This window comes from Manacus candei, unplaced genomic scaffold (assembly GCF_025592945.1).
Source record: "Manacus candei isolate 608988 ecotype Guabito, Panama unplaced genomic scaffold, ASM2559294v1 h1tg000023l, whole genome shotgun sequence".
Lineage (NCBI taxonomy): Eukaryota > Metazoa > Chordata > Aves > Passeriformes > Pipridae > Manacus > Manacus candei.
In genome coordinates, this window is record NW_026138071.1 from 18,849,790 (window position 1) to 18,875,816 (window position 26,027).

At 42.6% G+C, this 26,027-nt stretch overlaps 1 protein-coding gene and 4 non-coding genes across 5 annotated transcripts; all 5 read right to left on the reverse strand.

Moving 5' to 3' along the window:
• Positions 1 to 770: 770 nt before the first annotated feature.
• Positions 771 to 24,440, reverse strand: NOP58 (NOP58 ribonucleoprotein). Its single transcript, XM_051786886.1, has 15 exons — positions 24,306 to 24,440; positions 21,592 to 21,668; positions 19,851 to 19,903; positions 18,041 to 18,165; positions 17,334 to 17,470; positions 16,138 to 16,202; positions 14,758 to 14,892; positions 13,606 to 13,751; positions 12,525 to 12,651; positions 11,709 to 11,872; positions 10,892 to 11,026; positions 9,619 to 9,680; positions 6,978 to 7,111; positions 1,806 to 1,927; positions 771 to 1,104 (listed from the first exon to the last, which is right to left on the reverse strand). The coding sequence occupies exons 1-15, from the start codon at positions 24,348 to 24,350 to the stop codon at positions 1,048 to 1,050; spliced, it is 1,584 nt and encodes a 527-aa protein (XP_051642846.1). The 5' UTR covers positions 24,351 to 24,440; the 3' UTR covers positions 771 to 1,047.
• LOC127471284 (small nucleolar RNA SNORD11) lies at positions 12,273 to 12,358 on the reverse strand. Its single transcript, XR_007904619.1, has one exon. It is a non-coding gene; the product is annotated as a small nucleolar RNA SNORD11 (small nucleolar RNA).
• LOC127471285 (small nucleolar RNA SNORD11B) lies at positions 13,421 to 13,504 on the reverse strand. The gene has a single exon (XR_007904620.1). It is a non-coding gene; the product is annotated as a small nucleolar RNA SNORD11B (small nucleolar RNA).
• Positions 15,520 to 15,609, reverse strand: LOC127471288 (small nucleolar RNA SNORD70). Its single transcript, XR_007904623.1, has one exon. It is a non-coding gene; the product is annotated as a small nucleolar RNA SNORD70 (small nucleolar RNA).
• On the reverse strand, positions 19,495 to 19,583 carry LOC127471287 (small nucleolar RNA SNORD70). Its single transcript, XR_007904622.1, has one exon. It is a non-coding gene; the product is annotated as a small nucleolar RNA SNORD70 (small nucleolar RNA).
• Positions 24,441 to 26,027: the final 1,587 nt, after the last annotated feature.

Below are 26,027 nucleotides of genomic sequence, written 5' to 3' on the forward strand. Positions count from 1 at the left end.
CATACCAAGAGCTGGTCAGTAATCTGTATTCCACAGAAAAGCACCAGTAACACTGGCTGCAGAGTTATCAAAGGTTACCCAGATGAAGAAACTGATTTTTTGTTTAGGTGATAGCCTACCACTACACCTAGAAAAAAAAAATCATGTTAATAAACTGAGTGATAAGCACAGTTAAATAAAAATTGTTTCCTTTACCACCAAATAAGCTTCAAGAGCTTTAGAGTCTTGATCATATGATGCTACTTCAGTGCATCTGTATCCCCACAGAGAATGGCAGAATTGGCAAATGGCTGATTTCTGCTATTAATAAAACACTTGTCTTTTCTGCTTCTTTATCAGATAGCTTAAGAAGTAGTTTTGCTTTAGTTTTTTGGGATTTGTTTTTTTAAATCAAGTGAAGACAGTTGCCACGATCACCAAAGCAATTTGAAAGGCACCTAACATTAGTTCAAAACATGAATTTCGTCAGTCAATGCAGCAAAACCAAAATGTCTGGAAGATGATTAAAAAAGGCTTTATCAGGGGAACAACAGTGCAGACTCAATAACACACCTCAGCTGTTCCACATATCTTTGACATGCATAGATATTTGTAACCATTTTATGGAGAATTTAAAAATATTACAACCTTTGAATTCTTTAGAGAATAAACTGCAACAGAACATTTACACATTTAGAGTTTTTGCTGATCATTCATTTAAAATAATAAATCTCAGTCCTGATAATGGCTAGAAAACTAGCAAACAAGTTTAAAGACAGAGGCATGAGATCTCCATAAAAACGGTTTTATTCCTTATCAGTGGAGATGGCTTGTGAAAAGCCTGCTGTAAGCTTTTAAACAAAAGAAACTGCAAAAAACCAGCAATCCTCCTAATGAGCAGAGACACCAGGGTATCCTGTTCCAGGGCAGAAGACAGCTATCAAATCCATCTCCTTGCCCTCTTACAACACAAGGAAGTTAGTTTTCAGCAAGAGGGTAAACAAATTTTGTTGGGAAATGCTACTCCAAAGCAGCTGTCCAAGGGCCAATGTTTTCCCCTGCTCCAGATCAGTCTTCATCCTCCTCTTTCACTTTCTTCTTTTTCTTCTTCTTTTTCTCTGCATTCTGCAAACAAACAAGTGTTGTCATGAACAGCATAATGGAAAAGCAAAGCAACACAGGTAGCCAAGGCAACAGAGCTCGCACCCGAAGCATCCCCTCAGCTGCCAGCTCAGGAAAGCACAACCCAAGAGATGTCCCCTCCTCAATCACTAAATGCACTGGCTGTTCACAGCCCGGTGGGGGCAGTGGGCAAGGGAAGCTGTGTGCTGGCAGCTCAGCACTGTGGGCAGGCAGTGCAGCTGCGATACACAAAGGGCAGAAAATTAAACCCCACGTCAAGAACAGGATTTCAGAACTGAGCAAAAAGTTTGGCCTGGTCCCATCTGCTCTACTGTTGCTGCAAGGCATCAAATGATGTTTCATCAAATCAGCAGGTACAGCCTCTGTTCCCTACAAGTCCTAAACTCTAGACTGATGACTGTGGATCAGCAACAAGGGACACTCTTCTCACTAGAAAAGATGCAAAAAGAGAGAAGACTAGAGGAAAAGCAGGGGAAACACAGAGGCATTACAGTCACAAACTTCCTAGACAGTATTCTGTAATGCAAATCTTCTTGGACATTACAGTGATGGATATCACAGAATAGAGTTACTAGAGCAAGACCCTTTTTGCATACCATACAGGAATTTCCCCCCCTGTCACTCCACACTCTGTATGTTTTGGAGAAAACACGTTCCCAAAAAGGAATGCAATTCAGCCTCACCTCAACTGTGGGGCTGGTGGGGAGTTCCTCATTTAGTACCTCCTCTTCTTCAGCTTGCTTTTCCTTATTCTTTTTCTTTTTCTTCTTTTTGACGGGTTCATCATCTTCTACAGCTGTGCCTTCTGTACCACAGAAAGGACAAAAATGAAAAGCAGGTTGTGAGTTATTAAGAGTGCAAAAGGAAAAGCTACGAGATGTGAGAAGATGCAATCACGACAGTAAGAATGCAAAATACTGAATACCACACTGCCCCTTCTTTAAATCTCTCTACATCTATTTACCATCTGCTTTGCCCTACCTGCATGACTACTCTGTTATAATCAAAATGTACAACTGCCTAATTCACAAGTGACAGTGTTCAGACAGCACTCTGCACATCTGGTACAAACACCGCTTCTACATGCTGCTCCCAAAGTTTAAAAGAAGTTTTCGTGTTTTCATTTGTTTGCCAAATTATCTTCTAGCACTCCATCTGAAAAGAGACTGTCCACAGTTTGGCAAATATTTTCAGCAGCAGCAAAGGAGCAGCAAAAGGACTCTAAACTCCACATGAGAAATGTGTTCAGTCAGCAGTAGCTTGTTCACAACTGATTTCCCAACCTTGATGTTGGAAATTTGCTAAGAAGCAGACCAGTTTTCTTCACTGTTTAGACTGACAAACACAAAGATGTCTTAATGCTGAGCTAACATAAAGCATTTAATGCAGAAACTTTCCTGCTCTGGAAGACAGGAATTATTTATATAAGCTGAGAGGAATGTCAACCCAGGAAAAGATTTACTAATGACCTTACAGTTACTTTTTAGAACTATTCATCAACAGTTGCCCTATCTAATCACAATGGTAACGGAACTATGATTTACCACTCATTTAGAGAATTCTAGAATACATACCACAGTCTTAGCAATCTCTAGGTAAAGAAACCAAGCAGGAATCTTACCAAGCTGACAGCCTATGCAGCAGCCAGGCTGTTACTGGAGCATACCCAAGTCAAGTTTATTTGCACAGCTGAGTCAGTGCTGGATACCAAGTCTCTCCATACATAGTACTCATGACTAAGTTCATGACGTAGCAACCACTGTCCTTCAGTAGCTACAAAAATGATGTTGAAATCAGTGGTGTTTGTGGTATGGACAGTTGCTACTGGGGGTGTGACTCTAGACATAATTTTCTCACCATATGCCCCCCAAAGGAAAGAATCAGTTTCATTTTGAAGAACTCACCACTTACAAAAAGAACCGTACAATTACAAAAAACTGTCAAACTACACAACCTCGTAACATCTTGACTGTACTTAGTCACAAGTTTAGTTCCTCAAGAAGTCAAAAATACACTTCAAACTTTGCCTCTAACATTAGCTTCAGACAAAGAAAAATTGGCCTTAGGGTAAAAAAATTCTAGACATGTCTACATGAGAATACAGTCAGTTAACATGTACAGTTTGCTGACATTAAAAAACATACCAGAAGCAAAACAGTAAAGAATTCCAGATAAAAGAATTCCAGTAAATATAATTTTAAGTGGATTCTGCCATACACATAATTCACAGTGAACAGTCTGTGAGCCTAAGGCATTCAAAATGTATAAAGCTAAATATCCTCACCTCTCTCTGTATAACACAGGGAAATACAAAGTAGTTAAAAAGCATAAATTACACTAAAGTCCAGTACAACAGGAGCATACACATGGTATTTTGCTATGCAACACATTTTCACTCAGCTGGATTGGCAAGCTATGCATTTTCAAGCAAAATGTTGGGTGGTAACCTTGAGAAAATAACTTCTTGCTATTACCCTACGTGGCATCAAGTCTGACACATGAGGCAGTGAACCTGTCACAATTTACAGCTGCAGATGATGCACGGGGCACTCACAGACACTGTCACTCTCACAGCCAGCAGTAGACCCCTCCCTGAAGATTTCAGATGCTGCTTTCCAGGAAAGCTTATCACAAGACTTCACATATTTGTACCTAGGCAGAATGAGGACAAAGGCTCCAGGGGTGCTGGCCTTTTCCCTCAAGGTGCAGTACTTCTAAGTCACTCAAGGCCAGCAGGGTTTCTTTGTGGTACACAGCAGTTGACAAGGAAACCAACAGCTCTTGCCATCAGGCACTGAGGCACAGAAAGCAGCACCCAGAAGAGCAGTTTGATTGATGGCCCTGTGAGTGCTGGAGATCAGCAGTAGCAGTTCCACTCACCCGTTTTTCACCATTTTTTTCTAGGCTTTTATACACCAGCCTGATGTGCCCTCTCTCCTCTACATGATGCACCACTTCACAGAGTTAAGTCACAATGCCTATCAACAGAGACATCCTGTCACGATGTTGCTGTCATTTAAGGCTTTGTATCTTGCAGGGTTCACTCCATTAATTTAAGATATTTCTCTTTCCAAGCGAGACCTTCCCAAATGACTGACTGCTACTACATCCCGATGCTAAACGCAAGCGGGAGGCTTCACTGCGGGCACTGGCCAGCTCTGTTGGTGGTATGCATTCTGTCTGGCCACATCCAACTTCAGACTGTAGTCACAAAAATACCTGCCCTATTTCCCTTTCCCCAGCACTAAGACAGGTTTTAACAGACAAATCCTCCAGCGAACTGTAACTTGTTTCAGGCACTAAAAAAGAAGAAATCGCTTGGTTTCTTTCTAGGTATAAAAGGTAAAAGTGGTTTGAAGTTATAGCTCGCTCCCAGCCCCCCTGCCAGTTCCCACCCAAAGTACTGCCAGCCATGCACCCCAAAGAGGGAGAGATAAAACACCACACATCTCATCTTGCAGTAACATTTACATTTTGGGGTAGCATAATGCAAAATATTGGCCCCCTTTACAACAGATATTAAAAGCAATAGTTTGACAAATCAATCAGTGGCATCATCCCAGATTCTTCCTGTCCTTTATGTTCTTCTTGTAATACAAACTGGATAAAAATGTATCTGGCTGAAAAATGCCTTTCTTTCCAGAACTACTTTTCCACCACCCCCCCTTTATCCTGCAGCTGCACAAACAGCATGGGGAAGGAAGGGGCAGAGGTTTCTTTCACAATGCACTGTCTGGATGCATAATCTCTGACCAGGCAAAAGCTTAACAGAGCACTGCATCAAAAGAGAATGGAGCCAAGAACAGCTGACATTAAAGGCTCATGCGTACTCAAGTGGGCATGCAACATAAATCTTAATGCTGGGACCTCCTCTGCACTCTTCTGTGCATTACTGGACTTGCTGAACTACTCTAACTTCTGGGACCACCACCAGCAACCCCCCTCTAGCACACTGTGCAGCCACAGAAATTATACTGGGAAATAGCAAGGCCATGGTCTGTCTAGCAGGTGTCAGGGAAATCCATGCACTTTGCTGGGTGCTCGAATACAAGACTTTGCAAACACAGGGGCAGTGCTATTTTATAGGGTGCAAGAGGACAGGTTGAAGGGATTAGTTCTGCATACAGGTGATACAAGATAAATAAGCTCTCTGAAAACATTTATTCCATAGTCTGAACCAACTGGCATAGTTAGTACTAATGCTCAGGTATCCAAATAAAATGATCCAGTTGATAGGAAGAACTGGGAAAAAGCGGGAGCTATGAACCACACATTTGAAGAATGCCTCATTTTTTCCGGAAGCAAAGCAACACATCTGAATCCAGTACTTCAGGTTTTGGGAAATTTAAAAAACAACCAAACAACACAGATTTCAGTAGTCCACAAGTATTCTGGACACTGTCTCCAGCTCAAGGATATCTGCTAAGCTCCACCCAACCCCTACACCAGGAAATACCAATGCTCAGTACAGCAAATTAAGCAAACACAAACAAGTGTGTGTATAAAAGCACGAACCACTGAATAATATAATTATGAACAGAAATATCCTCCTCAAACTGCAAGAGACCAGGCTGGAAATCAATGTAATATTTCACCTGCGAGGAGCTCATGCCTGTGAGATGTCAACACTTGCTTTGATAATGCAAAGGAAGCCCAAGGGAACCATTCTGGCTATAGCAAAGGAAGTTAGTTCAAAAGATAATCAAAAGCAGTAACTGTGAGAACATCCACATTCTCCAAAAGAAAATGGGCAAAGTTCAAGCCTCCAAAGTACTCATGTGTCCTTGTCTCACGATAACAGAACAAGCTAGGCAACAGATCTCAGGCTTACAGCACAAAGGATTCTCCCTCCAGTGTAACCTTAATTCTCAGCTAATTTTAGGTTCCTTCAAGTTGCTCCACCCATGTAAACAGACACCATGGACCAACCAGCATCTGGGATGATCACACCTCAGCATCAGCTGAGCAAGAAGAGGTACTGAACCAGCACAACTACACTCTGGGTACTTAGAACACAGCAGCAGAGAAGGTAGAAAGGGAAGGTTCTGACAGCCCTCACCTGCTGCAGGCACAGATAGGTGACAAAACTTGTGAGTAGTTCATACCCAGATCTGGCTCTTGATGTCACAGAAGTGATTTAAAGTCATCTTTTCCCCTTTTTCCCCCTTCCCAAGTTACACACTGGGTACTCCACTATCACAGCAAGCACAGGCCAGCCTTCTAGAGGTGCTGAAGTGCACACTGGAGAGAAGAGAATGTTTCTTAAAATGAACCTTAAAACAAAACTATATTATTCTCAAGTCAGTTCAAAATCTTTCTTCGCACAGAAACACAGTAGAAGGAAAAAAAATTGTGGCCACAGTTCAATTTTAGCTCCCCAGAAAATAACAATTGTTCATGTATTATGTAAATTCAGATGGAAATTTCTGAGTGTCATTTCACCTCAAATTCTGACCTGTTTGTATGTTGAAACGTGCCAGAAAACATTTCTAGTCAGAATAAAAAAGTATTCTTGAAAGAAAATTGGGCAAGTTTCTGGTTTTACAGAGAACAGCTTTTCTGTCTTCAAGATACTGAGGATCACTAAATATGAGCCTGTCGTGCAAGAAATTCTGCAAGAAGAATACAAATAGAGCGTCTTTCTTAGATGTTCTTATATGCTTACAACTGTTTAAAAGCAGATGTTTAAAGCAAATTAACTGCAGTCTGGTGTCAGTCCATAAAGGATCATTACTGTTGTTAAATACAATGTCATACCCAAGGAGAATAACCAGGTATTGTGGCTGGCTGTAAATGTTAAGCCCACTGCATGATGCAAACAGCAATACGTCAGCAGCACAGATACAGCAACTAACCTGTCATCTCTGCTTTGAACTTCTTTGCTTTCACTGGAACCTCAGTGTCTTGTTCTTCCACCTCCTGAATTTTGCGCTTCTTGGAAACGACAGGAAGCGTTGAGTCACCGGAGGGGTCAAACACCTTCACTTCGCTGCAAATGTGAAGAAAAGTCAGTTTAAGCGGTAAGAAGAGCAGGCCCCCAGGTAAGATCCTGCACTTGAACAGAAACTTTCCAACACAACCTCCCAAGAATATTTGCAAATAAATCTTACTCAGCTAACAAAGCACCTACAGGTAGTGAGGCCCTTTCTCCAATATAGAGGTGGTTTATCACTAATCATGACTACAGAAGAGATACCCCACAAAGTACAACTGTCTGATCTGAACAGAAGGTATCAGTTAAGTAAGAGTTTGATTCTGGTTTATATCTGTTCAAGGTTCTATAGAGCACTTTAATTACCCATTAGATTGATCTCTCTTGCTGAAAGCCTTTTCAGCACAGCCTTATGGTCACAAGCACACAGCTCCACACCATTTGGTATATTATTATATTGTACTTGGCATATTATGCTATCATTGTACCCTCAGGAGTGTATATGTACACAGAGTATTAAAAGTAGCTTTACTTTTGCCTTTTCTACCCTGCCTCTCCACTATTACATTGAGAGGGGACAACTCACAAGGCAGGGTAATACTATGGTTTACCCCTGTATCACTGACTTTTTGGGACATTCAAATATCTCATCCGTGTCTGAAACTTCCTCTTCTCAATTATTGCACACTCCTTTGTTCAGACCCAAACTCTTCTACAGGTTGTAGAGAACCAGCCACCCTGAAATCCAGTGCCCTTCAGTTGGAACTTGTAAGGGGCAATTGAATCATTAAATAGCAAGAATTCAGAACAGAATTCCTACTGAAAGGAGTTTTAAATCAGTAAGCCTAAAATATTTTCCCCCAGCCACATCCTGAGCACCTGAACTTTTCTAAAAGAGGAATCTGAAGTAGCTACCTTGCACATGTTATAAAAGCAACCGAGGCTAGTGACTGGACTGGGAAGCATGTGGCAATGCCAGCAGACAGTACCATCATTTCATCCTCTAAGCATCAGAAATTATCCTTATGGGTATTAACACTGCATATTGCTTTACACAAATTGATTACGTAGCCTTTTGCAAACAGTGGACTCTGCTTCAGTTAAACCCAACTGAGAGCTCACTGGTTTCCTTGAGATTGTCAAAATATTCCTGCTACTTAAAAAAAAACAAACAACCAAACAAACCTCAAACCAAACGAAAACCACAAATATGACGAAGATAAGTAATGCACTCTTGCATCTTTTTTGGAAAGCATACTGAAGTGTTTCACTTGATCATCTCTAAAAACTACCTCACATTTAACTTCTGATACATTACTTTGATTTAGCTAATTCATACAAAATCCATACTTCTATACAGGACTAAGATTCTCACCAATCTCCTTAAAACACCAGTTTAGCCCTTCAAACATCCCCATACAATATTGCCATTCTTGTACTATACAGACAATTTGATAGGTACTGAGTTAGTTTCCCTTTTAGGCAGCCAGACTGTGCCAAACAGCCAGGAATTATCTTCAGATTCTCCCCCAAGCCTAGACATGTTTGCAAAGTATGTCTAACAGCAGAAACATGTCCTGGCAGGAATTCATGACTCCTCATTTCAAGAGGTCAAAAGCCAGCATCTATGTTGTCTCCTCAACACCCTCCTCCCTAAGCTACTGCTTCCTGACAGGCCCTGATGCTTCATTTCCTGACTGACACTGTCTTTGCAAAAGCTGCTCCAGCAATCACAGCCGTCACTACACTTGGAAATGCCTGGCATATGGAAATGAAAGTTACAGCTAGGCTCCAGAAAGATGTTTGGGGACTGCAGATGGGTGTAACAGTGCTATTTTTTCCTCACAGAACGAGCACTCAGCCCTGTTTTTGCTGAGCTCTCGCCCTCTGTACACCAAAAGCTCAGCAAAATAAGCAGGCCACGCTAAGCAAGAAGCCTGCAACCAAATTAAGCGATAAACCCAGATGTCACAGCTCAGACTAATAATACCCTGTTCAAATCCTCAGATGTTCAGCTGTCCCAGTTGCAATTTACAGTGTCACTTTGGGCACCAGAAACTGTTCTAATAGTGTCCAGAGTACATACAGACCTCATCTATTGCTTAAGACATGTACAAGACTAAAACAAGGAGGTGAAGCTTTGCTCAAAACGAGTGGTGCCTGGTTTTTTTTATTTTCTAAGAATAAGATGATAAGCAGGTCTCTAGGACAGCTTCCATGTGAAAGAAATTAATTCAAACTGTAATTTTCAAATTTATTTCATTCAGACTTGTATTAAGTAAAGCTGCTATATATTAACACCCAGCTTTCTGAGTTGATGCTGATAGCACCTAAAAGTACTTGTTATCTGATGATGCCAGTAATTTACTATTAGAAAATCTGGGAAAACAGAAATCCTTACTAGCAACAGAACTTATCATCACTGTTTAAAAGCACAGAAAATGTTTTCTAGATCTTAAGTCAACTCAGCCTACAAACAAAAAGCTTTTCAGAAATAAAAACATGGAGAGTTTTTGTTTTTTATACTCGGCCAAGTAGAAAGCCTGAAAGGAAAAACTATTCACCTCTTGTTTTGATACTTGTCTGTCTTGGCCAAGGCTTTTCCAGTGCCACTTATTCTTCTTATCTACGAGAAAAATTTCGATATGAAACCCAAATTACTCATAATGAAAACAATTCACAACTCAAGTTTTACAGCTCTTGAAAGGAATTAAAAATAGAAAACCAGACATATATTATGGGTCAGATTCCTGTGTACCTGCACAAGTCTTACACCCGGGTGTAGTGACAGGGAGTGTAACTGAGGTGAGAAAGGCCTTTCTAATGTTGCCCTTCAGAAGTGCAATTCAAGTAAAGGGTATCTAGTACTGGATCAGATATACCACAAACACATCACATCATTCCTCTAAATTCCCCAAATCTGCTCTAATCTGTACACACTTTTTTTCCTTGGCAAGAGTACGTCAGGGCATGTATCACCCTATGGCTGGCATAAGGCCAACCTTAAAACCACAACAGAGGTCCCAAACTGGATTTGAATTAAATATGTACTTGTCAAGTGGTCAGTTTGTATTTTGGTGTTAACATGTCTCCTTGCCTTTGATCCAATAAGAAGTATCACCTCCCATGAAACACTTGAGAATGGGCAGGTTTTTCTGGATTTTTCTTTTCTGATCTAGTGATGCCAGTACTACAGCACTAGTATCAGATCTTCTAGTTTGGAAGGCTGTACCTAGTATCATTCACAAGATCACATACAGCAGGCATGTCACCTAAAAGAGGAAAGTGACCTTATGTTCTCCCAGCATGCTGTGCCAAGGGCAACATGGAACAGCAGGTGTGGAGAGGTAGGATATGCATTAGGTGGTGGGAGGGCAATGCATAAGTTTGCAGAATAACATCTTGCTTTAGGTACAGAGAAAGCTTTTTAAGACTAAGCATCACCAGTGTTCAGATTCTGAGGAACTACAGTGGAAAATATAAGGCGTGGACAAAACCCAAATACTCCTTTCTAAGGTAAAGAGAAAGCAGCTATGAAGTAATAAGCATATCTTTGCAATTCATAGAGATGCAGTGAATGTAAAGGTATGATCTTACTCATTCAGTATCAAGATTTTTCAGGATAATGTAAAGGAAAACAGCTATGTAAACAACAAAAGCTGACATAAAAATGCCAGCAGCCAGCTTACACACCCAACTGCTCCAGCCAAAGCTGGGAGAAGCTACAGAGTAAGAGTGACACACTACTGAGTGACAGGAAGAGAGTCAAAAGCAGTGCATCAGAAATTCATACCCTCAACAAGAATGTCAGCTTCATGCAGCCTCTGCTAGACTTACCCCTCTCTCTTCCAAAAGCCTCAGTCTCGTCTCTACTTTTAGTCTGTTCTCAGCTCCCATTTCAGCACTGGTGTTCTCTCCAAGGGCATCATAACGAATAGTCAAGGCAGTCTTAGCTGCCAGCATTCGAGAAATCTGGAAAAGCCAGAAATAATATTAAATGCTAAGACTCAGCATAAGGCAATGATTCACTCTGATCTGAAAACCATACCCACATACAAAAGAACAAAGTAACCATTTACTAGCAGTGTTTAATCCAAAAAATAATTAGTACATCATTCTTTCACCACTGAAATACTGTTAATGTAACACTTTATTTCCTTGATAAATAGATGGAAATGTCTGAGATAGCAAGTTAGTTCCACATATCCTACTCTATCCCAACCTTTAGATCAGGTGTAATTTCCAAATGGACAGCTTTCTCCGCAATTCAAACACATATTCATCCACCCACATAATAAAAGCCTAAGCTACTCAAGGTGAAGCAGAAAATTATTTACTTTAGTACAAGAGACCCATTTTCAAGCAAGACTAAAGCCTATCAGTAGAAGAAAGTAGCAACATACCCCTTGAGAAAGCCAGTGTTACATCATAACTCAGCAGGAATGCATCTGTTATTGCTCAGAGGTCTTAAATGGACAATCCCATTCAGTTTTTGTACAGGAATGAGTAACATTCAAAGATTTGTAGACAGTGGTATTTTACATGTTAACACAAAGCAATACAGTAAAACAAGCCACGGAAAGAGCCTCACTGTGAAGCTCAAGATACTCATGCTCTGGAAAAAGCTGAGCTGGTAAGCAATTCTGCAACTTACCTTGCCTTTATTTTTGGCATTGGTTTGTCCTACTAGGGAAGCATGATAGATAAGGCCAAATTTAGGTGTGTCCCTTTTAGTCTTCAGTGCTCTGAAGAGTGCCTTCTCAGCACCCAGTAACTGAACTGTTGAAGCCGGATGTTTTGCCAAATTCAAGAGGGAACCTAGGAGGAGGTGACACAGCAATAGTGATTTGTCAGAGGAGCAGCTAGGCTGGATTCCTGCTTTTGAACAGTGTAAGAAGCTCAGAGCCATCTATTTCTGAGACCTGCTTCACATTCGTTTCCTGAAGGACAGGTAAACCGCTTCAGTCTTTCATGCTTCAACTAACTCTCTTGGTTTCATTTCAGCATGAGGAAAGAAGACTGACTCAATAAAACATATTCCACTGGAGTAATGCCTACTCCTGACAGTCTGGCAGCAAGAACATGTTGTTACAGAACTGCAGCAGAGGTAACTGAAATAAGGCTGCTACCTTGAGCCAGTCTGACTACAAAAGTGTAATGTCAGTTTGTCAGCATTTTACCTCAGAAGTGACTAAACTATCAGCAGGAGGCTCAGTAAGTGTCTCAGAAGAGGTAGTGACTGAAGTTGCCCTCATATTCTGAAAAGAATTCAGGCCAACTGAGAACTTTGTCATCACAGACAACTACCAAGCTCATGCTGGTATTCTCAGACTGCTGAAGTGCTGCCTTTGCCCCCTTTACCATGAGATGTTCATCAGGGCCTTACATAATGCTTTTAGCTGACCAGCCCTGAGGAGAAAGCCTCTGATGAGGTCACCTAAGAGTTATTTACATCGATCACTGAACCCACCTGCATGAGCAATGAGCCTTGCTCCGACCAGTTCTCCCACCATGACAGTGAGATTAGGAGCAATGGCCATCATTCTGTTCTTCAGGTAGTCGTACAGCTGTGTCCGATACTCAGAGATTTCAATCACCTGCCACAGACAGTGTGTGGTTACAGGAGTCAGCATCAGATGACCAAAAAATATCAAGAGATAAATATACTGAAATAAGGAAGTGCTGAGAATTCCAATGAAGGAGACTAACAAATTGCAAAATGCAAACAGCCAAGAGCCAGAGTTACAGGAAGCTTTATATAGGGCATATTCCCAGAGTAGAGCTCCATCCTCCAAGTATATTGGATCTGTGTTGCTTATTCCCCTATGTGACTCACTTTCTCAGCAAAGCTCCCAATAAAAGAGCTGATAGCATGCCAAAGACAGCGAAGCAGAACAAAAATACTTAGTAAGGGCATTTTCTGTAGGACAAAACCCTGGAACATTCAGTTTTCACGTAAATCTTTGCCACTATTCTCTTGAAATGGGATAAATGCTCTTTACTTGTTCCATACAAACACACACAATTAGAACGCACACAAAAAAGCAGCCTGGTCTAGACCAAGAACAGGAACTCCTAATCCTGCCACTCCCTGGCAAAGTCACAGAGGGATCCAACTGGCACAACTGAAGTCACAGGGTGTTCACATACAATCCACATGAGAGCAGAATAGGGCTCCTAATTCTTCTGGGGCCTCAGTGCTCCACTTTTAACCCACGGTTTATCACCTAGCTTCCAAAGTGACAGATTAGAAAGAGACTATACAATGCCATTATTTTAAAGACTCGAAAGCACAAGGATAGCAAAATTCCTCCCTAAAGTAACACTGCCACTTTCAGAAGGCTTTGTGCAGTTATCAGTGGTTTGAGATGGCTCAGATGAGGTAGTGACTGTGCACCCTCATGTCTGAACATCGGGAAAGCAACAATATAGGAATCATCACTGCCATCCCAAGCGTGTCAGCACCGCCTTTGGAAAACCTCTCCTTGGTAGAAGAGGCTCTGCAATGGCTACAGTGGAGTTCCTACTGCTATCCATCTGTGTGTACATACCTGATCACAGAGATGGATTATGTTGTTTATGTCTTCTTCTGATACTTCTGTCCCCATGGAAATCTCAGCAGCAGCCTTCACATCCTCCTCAATCTCCTCTGGTAGGATGTCAGAAACATCAGAGGAAGCAAAATTGCTTCTGTCTCCTGTAGGGGACAGATGAAAGCTTGTTTGTGCTGGGGGCAAGATGAACTAGTTAAAAAAAAAAAAAAAGCACAGAAACACATAAAAATAAAAGGCCAAAAGAAAAACAGAGAGTCAAGTCTGCCATCACCCTACTCCAAATTCCCAACATATTATGTCAGTGTTCTGACTTTACATTTATACTAGCTAGGAATGGCTGGAAATACTAAATTTGAAACTATTAAAAAAAAAAAAAAACATGCCCATATTCTGTAACACTGCATACTTCACCTTTTCTGTAGCTGGTTGCTGCAAAATTTTCAGTCACAGTATTAAAAACAAAGAATTCTAGGAAGCAAGCAGTCATTTACCAGTAACCACATCTACTTAATTCTTCCCACAACTGGGGAAAAAAAGCTCCCTTCAAACTACAAGTCTCCCTCTGGACTGCAAACTTCATTATTAAAAAAAAAAAAAAAAAAAATCAAAAAAACTCAAAAAAAACCCCCAAAACAACAAACCAACACCACAAAAAAAAAAAACCAAGAAAGACAACCAACTAAAAAAAAATCATCAATACAAAGCTTCATCCAAGAGGTGAGGCAAGTGTCCAAAATATTATAGCAGTCATTCTTTTTGCTCTTGTGAATAAAAAAATCCAGCAGTTGCTGTCTCCAAGAACATCCAGAAACAGGTGACATTTCTCTTTACATCAGTTCTTTTGGTAGCTAATTTCTAAACTCGTCTGCTGAATAACTGGGATTTTAAGAAGATATGCAGGTGGCCCCTGAAGGACTGCCTGGTGATGTGGTATTAACTTTCTCTTAAGCTTCCAAAGCTTGCAGCAACACACAGATGCAAACATACACTGCTTTTCTACTGGCCCTGTTTACACTGCTGCTGAAGGCAGGACTGCACAGTGTCATGACTAACTGGATGAGAGAGTGAGTTGGTCTGCAAGCCAGTGCCACTGGTGCACTGCATACTGCCATGCAACAAACTGCAGGCTCACAATTCCTTACTACTCACCAACTTTCCGCACACATTTACAATAGGTTAGGTTATCTGTGATGATTTTGCCCAGCTCAGGGAAGTGCCAACCGTACCATTCCCTACAGCGCATGATGTAGTTGTTCAGTTCCTTGTCCAAGTCATCAAGAAGTGCTAAGAGAAAGAAGAATGGATTACTTTTATCTAAAAAGGTAATCTAAAAACGGAAAACTCTCAAATCAACAAATTTAAATGGTGTAAAGGGAGATTAACTGAGGTGTTTTATCCTATGAAGACTAGAATAAAACAAACTGCAGTACACTAGAAGTCTTTGCTTTTCAGAGAAATGCATAATCCCAGGCACAATATTATAGAACTGTCAGCATTCCCACAAGCGTGGCCTGAAAATTTCATCACTGGAATTGTCTTGGACGGATTCCTTTAACAGCTGCAAAGAACATTCTCCTGGAAGGGGAACAGCAACCAATTCTTCCCCCCAGTCAGCCAACGTGCTACACACAAGGTTGATGTAAAATGTAGCCATCCGATTAACTTTAAGGAAAAAACGTTTTAATGGTTACAAACTGATTTTTTTTATTCAATTACTTGATTTAAAAGATTGTATTAAGCCCTTTAGTTGCCTTTATTATATAAATATACTCAATACAAAACCAACAGGCTCACCATTTACCAGATATGACCAAAAATCAGATTTAGAATTTAAGAGCGTAGCAGGCACAGTATATATTGCTAGAGAGCCCTGGGGCTAAAATATTTCCTGCTAATGCAATACCAACATTCCCATCTGTTGTCTCAGTGGTAGTGACGAAGGAACTGAATCAAATCATTAATTTCAGTTTAACTATATGTTTCATCATTGACAACAGTCTGGGAATAATATTCCAAACAGGATTCCTCACCACTGCTTCACAGCAAGCGTGCCAATTATGATGTGGCTGTCTTCAAGGAAAAACGAGGAACAATTTCAGTCTGTGAAATGCAGCATTACACACTGCAGCATGTTTTACATGCCTAACACAAGAGTCTACTTCTACAATACCCTCTAAGCAAGGTACCACCAAAATAATGGGTCACAAAATGCCCTCCTGTGGGGCCCATTCTCCCAGCACCACTCAGAAGGGAAGCATGTTGGGAAGGGAAGCCCTTAGAGGACTGTCTGTATTTCAGCTGATTTCTATGCTAAGAGAAAGTGGCAGTCTACTGCATCATCCTGCAAATGTTCCTGCTTGTGGAAAACCCTATTAAGAAAACACACCTTATGCCTTGCTGAACATCAGTGCCCAATTTACCAAGACATACTCAGAGGAAATGGACAGCAATACTTTTCTGTAACCAGTGTAAAGAAGTCAGCTATCCTAAGTCAAATCCATTAATAATTTAAGCTCTAAATATACTTACAAATTGCCTGGATAATCATGGTATCTACTTTGTCTGGGCTGAATTTCAACTTGTATCGGGAAAGGCTGAGGAGACAGAAATACAGTTTCATCAGCATCCTGAGCTCCTGTTGCAGAGTATGCCCCACCTGGTCCTATTTTACATGAATACATTCATTCAACACAGCTCAGTTTTATGCCACTGACTGCTCTCAGCTGTGGCCAGAAGCCACACTGACACAAGTTTCACAACAGCTCTGACATGTGTACACACACATACCCTGTGACCAGGGTGAAAGGGAAAGTTACGGCTATTTGTACCACATGCAGCAGACTGAACATGAGTGCTGTGGCAGGAAATTGGCTGCTGGTTTCTTTCTGCATGGTTCCCCACAAAAAGTATTTGTCAACAGCACTTCCAGTTCTGCAGCAGCTGAAGGCAATCCACAAAACTGCACCTACCCAGCAGCCAATATCAGCAATGCTAATGTGAAGCAACAAGACACTTCCTAGAACAGATTCTCACTGTCTGACAAAGCCCATTACCATCTGGCTTTAATGTATGTTTACAAAGACACTTGATATCAATGAAGATTTGCATCTCTAAAGTCCTCCTTCAATATTAATGCCCATTTTCTAAACAAACACACATCTATTTTCAAGAAATTAGCTACAGCAAAGCATTTCTCTAACTTGCCAATGGCTCATACAGGACAAACTCATATCAGAACATGAATTAAAAAGTTACTCATGAATGGATGTTTGATCTCATGTTGATCCTTAACTACTACTCCACTAAACCTAAAAGGCAGCGATAGCAAGGTGGAAAGACAACTCTGCCTTTAACATTTTTACATAATTATCTATTATCTGGGTATTTATTCTGGCATAAATCAGCAAATCATGATCTTCACCTTGTCTCCTAGTGGCAATGGAGTTTTAAATTACCCACTTGACTCCTACAGAGACATTCCAAACAAAATCCTGAAGTACATTAAATGCAAAGGAAAGCTTTCAACTTCAGGTGCAGATGAAGCCTTTCTCTAAAGGGTGGGTGCAAACTGGAAAGCCCTTTCTTTATAAAACAAGATTTCCAATATGAATGTGTCTTGATGAGACCATGTGACATACTCAGAGACACTTCAAGCAGCACAGCATAGCCAAGGACACAGGAGTGGGGCAGACATGGGATGACACAGAGCTGTTCTAGGAACTCACCTGTGTGCCAGCCCCAGACACATGGCTGCCATCTCCCGAGAAGGGAGGCCTGTTATAAGCCCTTCAATCTGGGAGCGAATTCCTCTCATCAACTCTGTAACCATTGGGCTGTGTATACAACTCAAATTCAGCTTGTCCTGCAGGTTGGAAAGCAATGACCCAAAGTCAGGCAACACATGACATTCCTCTAAAGCCCTTCTTCCAGCAGCCTTATATCATTTATGACTGGTTTTCCCACTGCCATCTCATGATCACACAACAGTTTCATTGCCTTTGATGCTAAACGTAGTGACACCACCAGTTCCACACATTGAAACAATCCATTATGAAGAGATTTATAATATGTATCTGCTATGTAGAAGATTCAACTTAAGAGTCAAGATTTTGTAGTTTACTAGAAACAGTTCAGCCACAGACAGAAAATTCAGAGGTAGAGGGTTGGGGGCCTTGGGTAATTTTCAGAGAACAAAACCGAATAATTAGTTCAAGGTCCTTGGTATTATTCACTTTACCACTTAAACCCTGTGTACTCAAGACAACACCTCCCTGTATGCATGCAGTATAAACATTAGGATTAGATATTGTCCGTGCTGCAAGCACAGTACTGGCAGCACAATCCATCGCTAGTAACAGCAAAATCTCTGGAATCTGACAATAATGTTTCAGCAGCATGAGGCAAAAGGAAGAATGGCAAAATCAGCTATCACCTTTATGACACCTCCAAGTTTGGCATCTGCTACGGCCAACTGCTCATGGGCATCTTTTGCCACAATCTTCTTGAGAATTTTCTTCAAGTTCTTGCTGAGCTTGCCTTCTACAAGAGCTGTGGATGCTGTATAAAACAAAAAGACCAAAGATGCAGTTTCTTTCCTCTCCTAAAACCTGTCAAAATAGTACTCCTAGCTTTGTACATTTATTTTAACTGCCCACAGTAGCTCTAGTCTGAGCTGCAATGCTACTTTGCCATGCAATAGCTAAAATCAAAATAGAAGAAAATTATATACTTGTTCCTTTGGAGGCCTAAATCAAAAACTTTTCTCTCAGTTGCCTCTCCTTTCTCCATATGGTTTCAGTTCTATTTTTGCCAATTTTTTTTAAAGATCTCCACAAACAGTATGCCATATGCTTTAGATGCATGTTTAACATTTCCAAAGGCAGGGTTATATGGGAACATTTTGTGTATCATTTAATTAACCAACCATTTTCCAGGTCCCTTAGGCAGCAACCATGATATCCTAAATTGAGTAATGGCTTATTTGCATCCTCTGGTGATGATAATGTAACATCTAAAGCCCAAAAAGGAATGATGCCAAACACACTGACTGGGCAGTCAGGCACAGACCCTTTTAATATAGCATGCAGATAGAAGAATTTTAAAAGGACATTCTTCATTCTCAAATATGAATAGATTTGTAAAAGCTTTACAATCCCACACAATATATTTTAAGCAGGCACTTATACAATCTGTCTGATGGTCAGCTCTGTACTCCACTGAACTTCTGTGACTGATGCAACATCTTCTTTACACCAAATAGAGCAGAGGCCAGTGATTTTTGGTTTCCAGAACCTTAATGACATGTAAGAGTAAAATCTAACTGCTTTGCTGAGTTTCCTCTCAACCTTTCTAAAATGGAGATAATTTTCCACCTTTTTTTTTGCTTTTTTAAAATCAGCCTAACTATTCATGATCTGAATCCAAATCTATGCAAAAGCAACATAATCCAAAAAATATGCCATGGAGAGGAGCTTTAATTTCAGTTCTTTTACTTGCACCTCATGTACAATGGCAGCATCTCAGTTTTTGTTTCCTTAGCTTCCTTTATAGGCTAGCCCTACCATATCAGAATATAAAGAACCATTCTTTAGTTGTAAATGCAACCTGGAACATCCATCCGTTGCTGTCATACAGCATATTCAGCAGTAATTGTCACGCTATGTCTGAATTATTACCCAGAACTTCTATCACTTTTGTTCAAACTAGTCCACAGCATCAAGTCTTTAAGTGTAAAATCTGTAAAAATTACTGAATATAAGGCCTTCCATTTTGTTTAAACTCCTGAACTCAGGTACAAGACAGGCTTTTTTTAGGCTGAAAAACACAGGTATCATAATATGTGTGCATAAACCATGGGTGACTGCAATAATGAACGTTCTCCAATACCCATCTGTTGTCTCAGTGGTAGTGACGAAATGTTGACTCACATCAGTTGTACTCAGCTTCAACAAGAATCCATCATTGACAACAGGCTACAGGTATCAGGCAAAACTTACATGGTGCCCCCACTTATGAGCTGCTTGGGAAATACACACAGTAGGAAAAATCTAGACTTTATTACATCTCAACTGCACTAGAGACCAAAGGGGTGACCTCATAAGCCATCAAAAACAGTTTACTTTGAAAAACCTGTAATTTAAAAACTTAGCAAAGAAACACAGCAGGGACAGAGGTAAGTAATGAGTGAACTAGTGCATGATAGGGATTTGGGTTTTTTGTAAGAATGGGGTTAACTCACTTACCAGCAAGTGCTTCTGTGGTGTCCTGAAATTTTTCAAAGTGCTTCAGCTTTACACTACAGAAGAAAAATAAAAGTGTGTAAACAAATGTACATAAAACAGATGCTAAAACAATTTTACCTTTTTTTCCGCCTTCACTCTTCTAGTTCCCCTCTTTTCCCTAAGGCTGCAAGAGAGCAGAGATTGATACCCAGATCATCAAAAAGTGAGAGCACTAAACCTCCCAATTAAGTTTGGGTTTGGTGTGACTTTTCAGCTGGGTCCCACAATACTTACATAAAGAAAAAAGGAACTTTGATTTGGTATTTCTTGGACCAACAGAAAACCTAAGCCTCTTTTTTGTTTGTAGTTCATATTTAAAGACAGACATCATCCATTTAAATTTCAACACTGCACCCTGACTGACTGATGATAGCATCTTCCCACTCATGTTCAAAAGGAAACCTTCTGCCTCTGTGGAATGCAGAGCCTGCACAGCTCAGATTTAACACACTTTCCAACCAAATGCATCTTCAAAGATTTTAAACTGAACTGATTCATCACCCATGAATCCTCAAGTCCTCCCTTGTAATTAGATGTTAGAATACAAGTTCTGAGCTGAGCTTAAAACAAACAACAAAAAATTCTTTCATGCTCTAACTGCTGACCAGAGCCAAAACCCATATGGACAGTGTTTAACCACACTGTGTCAGATCCTCAGGCACAGCTTCCCTCTGCCCTTCACAGAATCTGTGGTGTTGATATATAGAGTTACAGTTAGGAAGCTATCTCAATCCACTAAATTCCTTGTCAGGGACAGGTATTTGACTAATCCAGCTCCGATTAACCAATGCTGTTTGTGAGTCAAGTACCTGCAAAGGAAGCAAGGTCACAGATAAAGCTAAATGCTGGAGTTAAGCATTTGCAGATCCCAACAGAAGCTTCAGGTTTACATTGATGCCTTTTCAGAAAGGCAAGACAGGAATTACTTTGATCAGAGTAGAAATCCATTAAGAGCCACATCCTGTAGAGCAAGTGGCCAAGATGATGTTTCCAAGACAAGATTAACAGCACTACAAGCAGGCAAATGTGGGATATTCCAGCCTCTCCTCTAAGTACTATTGCAGAGCCGGATAAATACAAATCACAAGGCATAGCTTGTTCAGATGCATCTGTTATAATCAAAGAAATCTTCCAATAAAAACACACCAGACAGACTTGGAAGGAATCCACCACTGTCCCCCACTTTGGGGCAATTTGCTAGGAAGGCCAGCTTGATCAGTGGGCACTGCTCCCTGTGCAGCTACGCAGTGGTGCCAACACTCACTCACTGATGGCACAGGCAACAACACTAACTCTCAATTCACAGTGATTTACATAGTTTCATCTGGATTAAACTTTTGGTTTTCAAAAATCATTTCTTGTGAGCACAAAACATGTCATTTCACACAGTTTCAGCCTTACAAGCTCGGATGTTCTTGTCAAGGCTTCCAGATTGCCTTAAAATATTGTTCAATATTTTGCTTCAGTGACACATAGTAATGACTTCTGCTGCTTAATTACACTGCAAGGAAAAACGGTATTTCTTTCACTTTGATACTCCACTTCAAGTTTCTCAGCATATCTAACTTCACATCATTTTTCACAGCTTTTACAATACTGAAAAAACCAAACTCAATACTTCTTTCTGAAGCAGATGTGCATAACTACAGGTAGTCATGTTCTTCCAAAAACCACACTGCCATCCCCACATAAAGCTGCTTACATTTTGTTTGCTTTTTCAGGAGTTTCAAATTCTTTCCACAGACTGTCAACTTCTTGGAGCTTTTTCTCATTCAGAACCTGCAGGAAAAAAAAAAAACAACACACAACTGTATTTAGATCACCTTTGAACAATCTTCAGCCTTCATTCAGTAGAGAAGACCTGAAACAGATTTAGAGCGTATCCAATCCCTCTGCAGCGCTTAACACTGATCCTGTCACTTAATTCAATCTCAGTGACCTACAGTTTCATCAATCTCTCTCAGCAGCTTTACCCTACCAACAGACAGACAATAGCAGAGGGTGTTTACTTTCATCTGAATTAAAGAAGTTCCTCAATAATGGCTGGGTCTTCCTGAACCTGCAAAATCGTCTTCTTGTTTATCAAAACTGGGCTTGCTCCACCTCCTCTACCAGACTCTTTCAGAACCCAGTGACCCAAAACCAAACCTGCCACCACTTTGGAAAAATAAAACATGTCTGGGACCCCTAACAGGAAGGACTCATCCCCCTAGTTATTTTCATTAATTCATTAATTACCACAGCTTGGTAATCAACTGGGCAGGCAGCAATGGCTTAATCCCATCTCTGAACACAGGAGATCCTCCTCAGCTTTTAAACAGCACAAGATTTACAATTACAGCCCTAGAGCCTATATACATTTCACAAAATGTGGAGTGCACTGCAAATTCCTAGAAAACTGCTCAGGGGATCGGTCAAGATCTTTACACCTACTATAAAATCTTGTAGTTTTGTCCCCAAATTGCAAGTGCAACACAATTGCAATTTAACTCAGTGCAGAAATCATTTTCCTGGTATTATGAATTTTGCTCCCTTGTGGATTTTTAAACTCTGGTTGAAGGAGCTTGTCTTTTTTTAAATTCAATTAGTAGCTGAGCAAATAAACATAGTAATTATTTTCCCCCATAACTCTCAGGCACAAAAAAACCTCAGAGCAACTCTTACTTTCCTCAGCTTGCTGATTCTTTCCTCCAGTTCAGGCCTACGGAATTTGCAGCCTCTATAAAGAGACATGGGTGCATAGAGAAAAATAAAGAATAAAGCTGCTAAATCAAGACTGTCAGCAGAAAATAGAATATGGATATTTTGTGTCATTCAAGATAGTAAGACTCCTTGGAGAAAGTCCTCCAAGATCTAGAACATGGCTATATCCCATTTGCCCTTACTATGTGCTCCTCTGACGGGAGAAACACCTACAAGGGAGTACCCGAGAGCTACACACAGCTTGCAGAAGACAGTGATTCTTCATCACCAAGGCATAAAGGCAGAGCACAGTTATGCTGGCAACAAACATTTGCGGTCCTTGCTGAAAAGGGAAGTGGGTGACCGTGACCTGTCCCCAAAGTTCAGAAAAACAAATTCTCTCTAACCCTCAAGTAACGAAAAAACAGACAAAAAACCACCCCAAACCCCCAGCAGTGACGAACTTCAGAAACTCTGGGAAGCTAAACTCTGCAGAGAACATTTTAATACCAAAGCTTGCCTCAAAACATATACTATAATAAAATACCACTTCTACTCATTGCCAGCAGACAGCTTTCACCTCTCCCCCAGCCGCTCTGTGCATCCATCCCAGTCAGACGCCCCCAGCTGCTCACACCTGCAGCACAACACTGCAGCACAGACCTCTTGGCACTTCTCTTTAAGTCCCTCCTCCTCCCTTTCCTTTATGCCTACTCTGCCGTCAAAAATTGAAATACTGGTTATTTTCAGGCCCTCCTGGCTCCTGTGAAAGGTTAAAAGGCCTTGGCTCACTGCACAAGAAGTCTGAGCCTACTCAAGGACTAATTTTTTTATTTTTAGTAACTCTGAAGGTGCAGGATACTACTCTGTGTGAACATCCAGTTGAGCAAAACCTTCAGGGAGACTGCTGCACGTGTGTCAGTTCCCCAGGTGTAAGTGCTGGGAAGGGGGACAGACCAGAAGCTATCTGCGTTTAGAAGTATTTCTGGCTTCCTCCTAAGGCTTATGTGTTAAAATGCTCCTTGCTTGAGTTGCACAGCTCGTCTGCAACGAGGAGGAAAGGTTTCAGGGCAGATGAAGTAAACACAGTGCTCTATAGAGCACCACAAAGGGTGTAGTTCTGCCGCAGGCTAGAGCGAAAGAAACCAGAGCTTTGCTCTCTTTGCGCCCTCACTTGTGTTCACACAAGCTAAACCCAGAAAAGGACCGAGCTGGCGGTGAAAAAGTACAAATGTGATGATCCAGCTGTGGAGCCGCAGACCCGCCAGGGCACGCTGCCCGTCTCCAACGCGCCCCCTCCCGCATCCACGAGGTTCTGCTGGAACATGAGCCACGAGGGCACAGCCAGTGAGAAAGTGGTCAACACGCCCACCCCGGGGCGCCACCAGAGACGCTGAAAGGGGCACGGCCAGGGGGGCACACATCCCTCCCGCACCCACCCCGGCGGGGGCACACGGGCGCCGCGGGTGCGCTCGGCAGGGCCACCGAGGAGCCCCCCTTCCTCTCGCCATCCCGCGCCCCCCGCCCGCAGACCCGCCCGTCGCGGGGGCTCCCTGTCCCTCCCTCCCTCCCCTGGCCCGTGTCTCCCCGTAATTCCCGGCGCAGGCCCGGCGCGCTGCCCTCCGCCCTCCTTCCCTCCCTCCCGCTTCTCCGCAGGACGGCGGGCGCTCCCCGCGCTGGGACGCGCCAGGCGGGCCGGTGGGCAGACGCCGCGCTCCCGCTCCCGGCGCTCACCTTGAAGATGGCGTATCCCGCCGCCGTCTCGAACAGCACGAGCATCGCGGCGGCCGCGCGGGAGCCCCCGGTCAAGCACGCGCGCGCCGCGGAGGGGAAGCGGAAGCGGCGGCGGCGGAACGGGAAATGAGCGCGCGCGGGGAGGGGCAGCGGCGGGGCCGCCCTTTCGCTGGCGGGACACGTGGCGAGCGGCGAGACTGCGCATGCGCCGCCGCCCCCGCGCCCCGCCCGCCCGCCGCCAGCCCCCCCCCGCGCAGGTTGGAGCCCCCTGACGGACAGACAGGGAACTGCAGCCGCCCGGGGCCGTGCCCCGTGTCCCTCTGCACGCCCCTGCGGCCACAGCCGAGCACCAGCCGGCGCCTCCCAGGGGCGCCTCGATGCCGCTGTGCCAGCAAACAGTGCCCTGGGACCCGGGGGCCCGCTTCCCGAGTGGGTCCCGGAGCAGGTGTGAGCTGATAGCCCCGCGGTGCCCCCGAGCTGTGCTGGGGCGCCGCAGCCACACCGCCTGTGGTGTCGGGGTTCAGCCACTTCAGTCCAGGGCGCTCCCGGCCCCCCATACGCAGCGGGGAGCGCCTCCCAATGCCCGCTCCCAAGGCTTGGTCTGCAGATCCTCACGCAGATCCAGTTCATAAAACATTTGTTGTGACCAAGCGCGACCACGTGCGTATAAAACCTTTGCATCTCCGACAGAGAAGTACCACATTATATGCATATAAAACACGCACTTTAAACGCTGCTTGTTTCCCCACGCTACTGCGGCGTCCCCGGGACGGGGGCAGAGCCCGGGGGAAGCTGGAGCGGCCCTTTGAGCCCCCTCCGGTCCCTGGCTCGGCGGTCTGTGCTCTGCGGTCCCTGAGTGACCTACTTGTGCCCGGGCCCCGCTGAGGGACAGCAGCTGCGAGCTGGCGGGAGGCGGGCGGGAAGCGCCGCTCCTCGCCCTTAGAAATTCCCGCTTACTGCACATGGAGGGTTATCTGTCCTGAAAACAAAGGCAGAGATTTTTCCTGCCCGCAGGAAAAGAGGCTCCGAGCAACGCCGGGGCTTGATTTATATCAGACATTCATTGCTGGATTTTATGCAACCATCCGTATGAGTCAGCACGCCTTTGTTTCCTCCGTGTGTAAGGAGTGTGCTGAAAAGCCAATAGTCAGAAATCTGGGGACTCGCATAATTCTGAAGATTATTTTATTTTTTAAAGGAAAACCTTTGGTGCTTTACATAATGTAATCAATTTTTTAAAAATCCCTAAACCAGTAATAGTGCCAAAGAAATTAGGTTCAACTAGACAAAGAATTTCCAGGTTCCACTGAGTTTTAAAGTACTGTTTCTGGTGCTGCTGGCTCAGGGCAATACTACTATTATGTAAGAGTAAATGTTATGTAGCTGTCTGCCTTAGAACACTGCATTGATCCTGTTTGCTAGCACAGGCAAACAAGTTGGCTTTATGAAATTGGAGATCATTCTCAGGTTAAAGTCTGATTTTATAAGAATCTGGTTTTGATGGACTGAAGAAGCTTTGCACAGACCATATGAGTGGGCCAATAGTTTTTAGAAAACCACTAATAGCTCCTGGCCCCTAAACTATATACACAGCTTTGGAGAAATTAGCAGCAATTTGAAGGAACACAGGTGAACTTCATTGACTTCAGGTGACTGACGTTATGTGCACATGGTGAAATAAGAGACAAAATAAAACACCTGAGAATGGAGTGAGGTTATTAG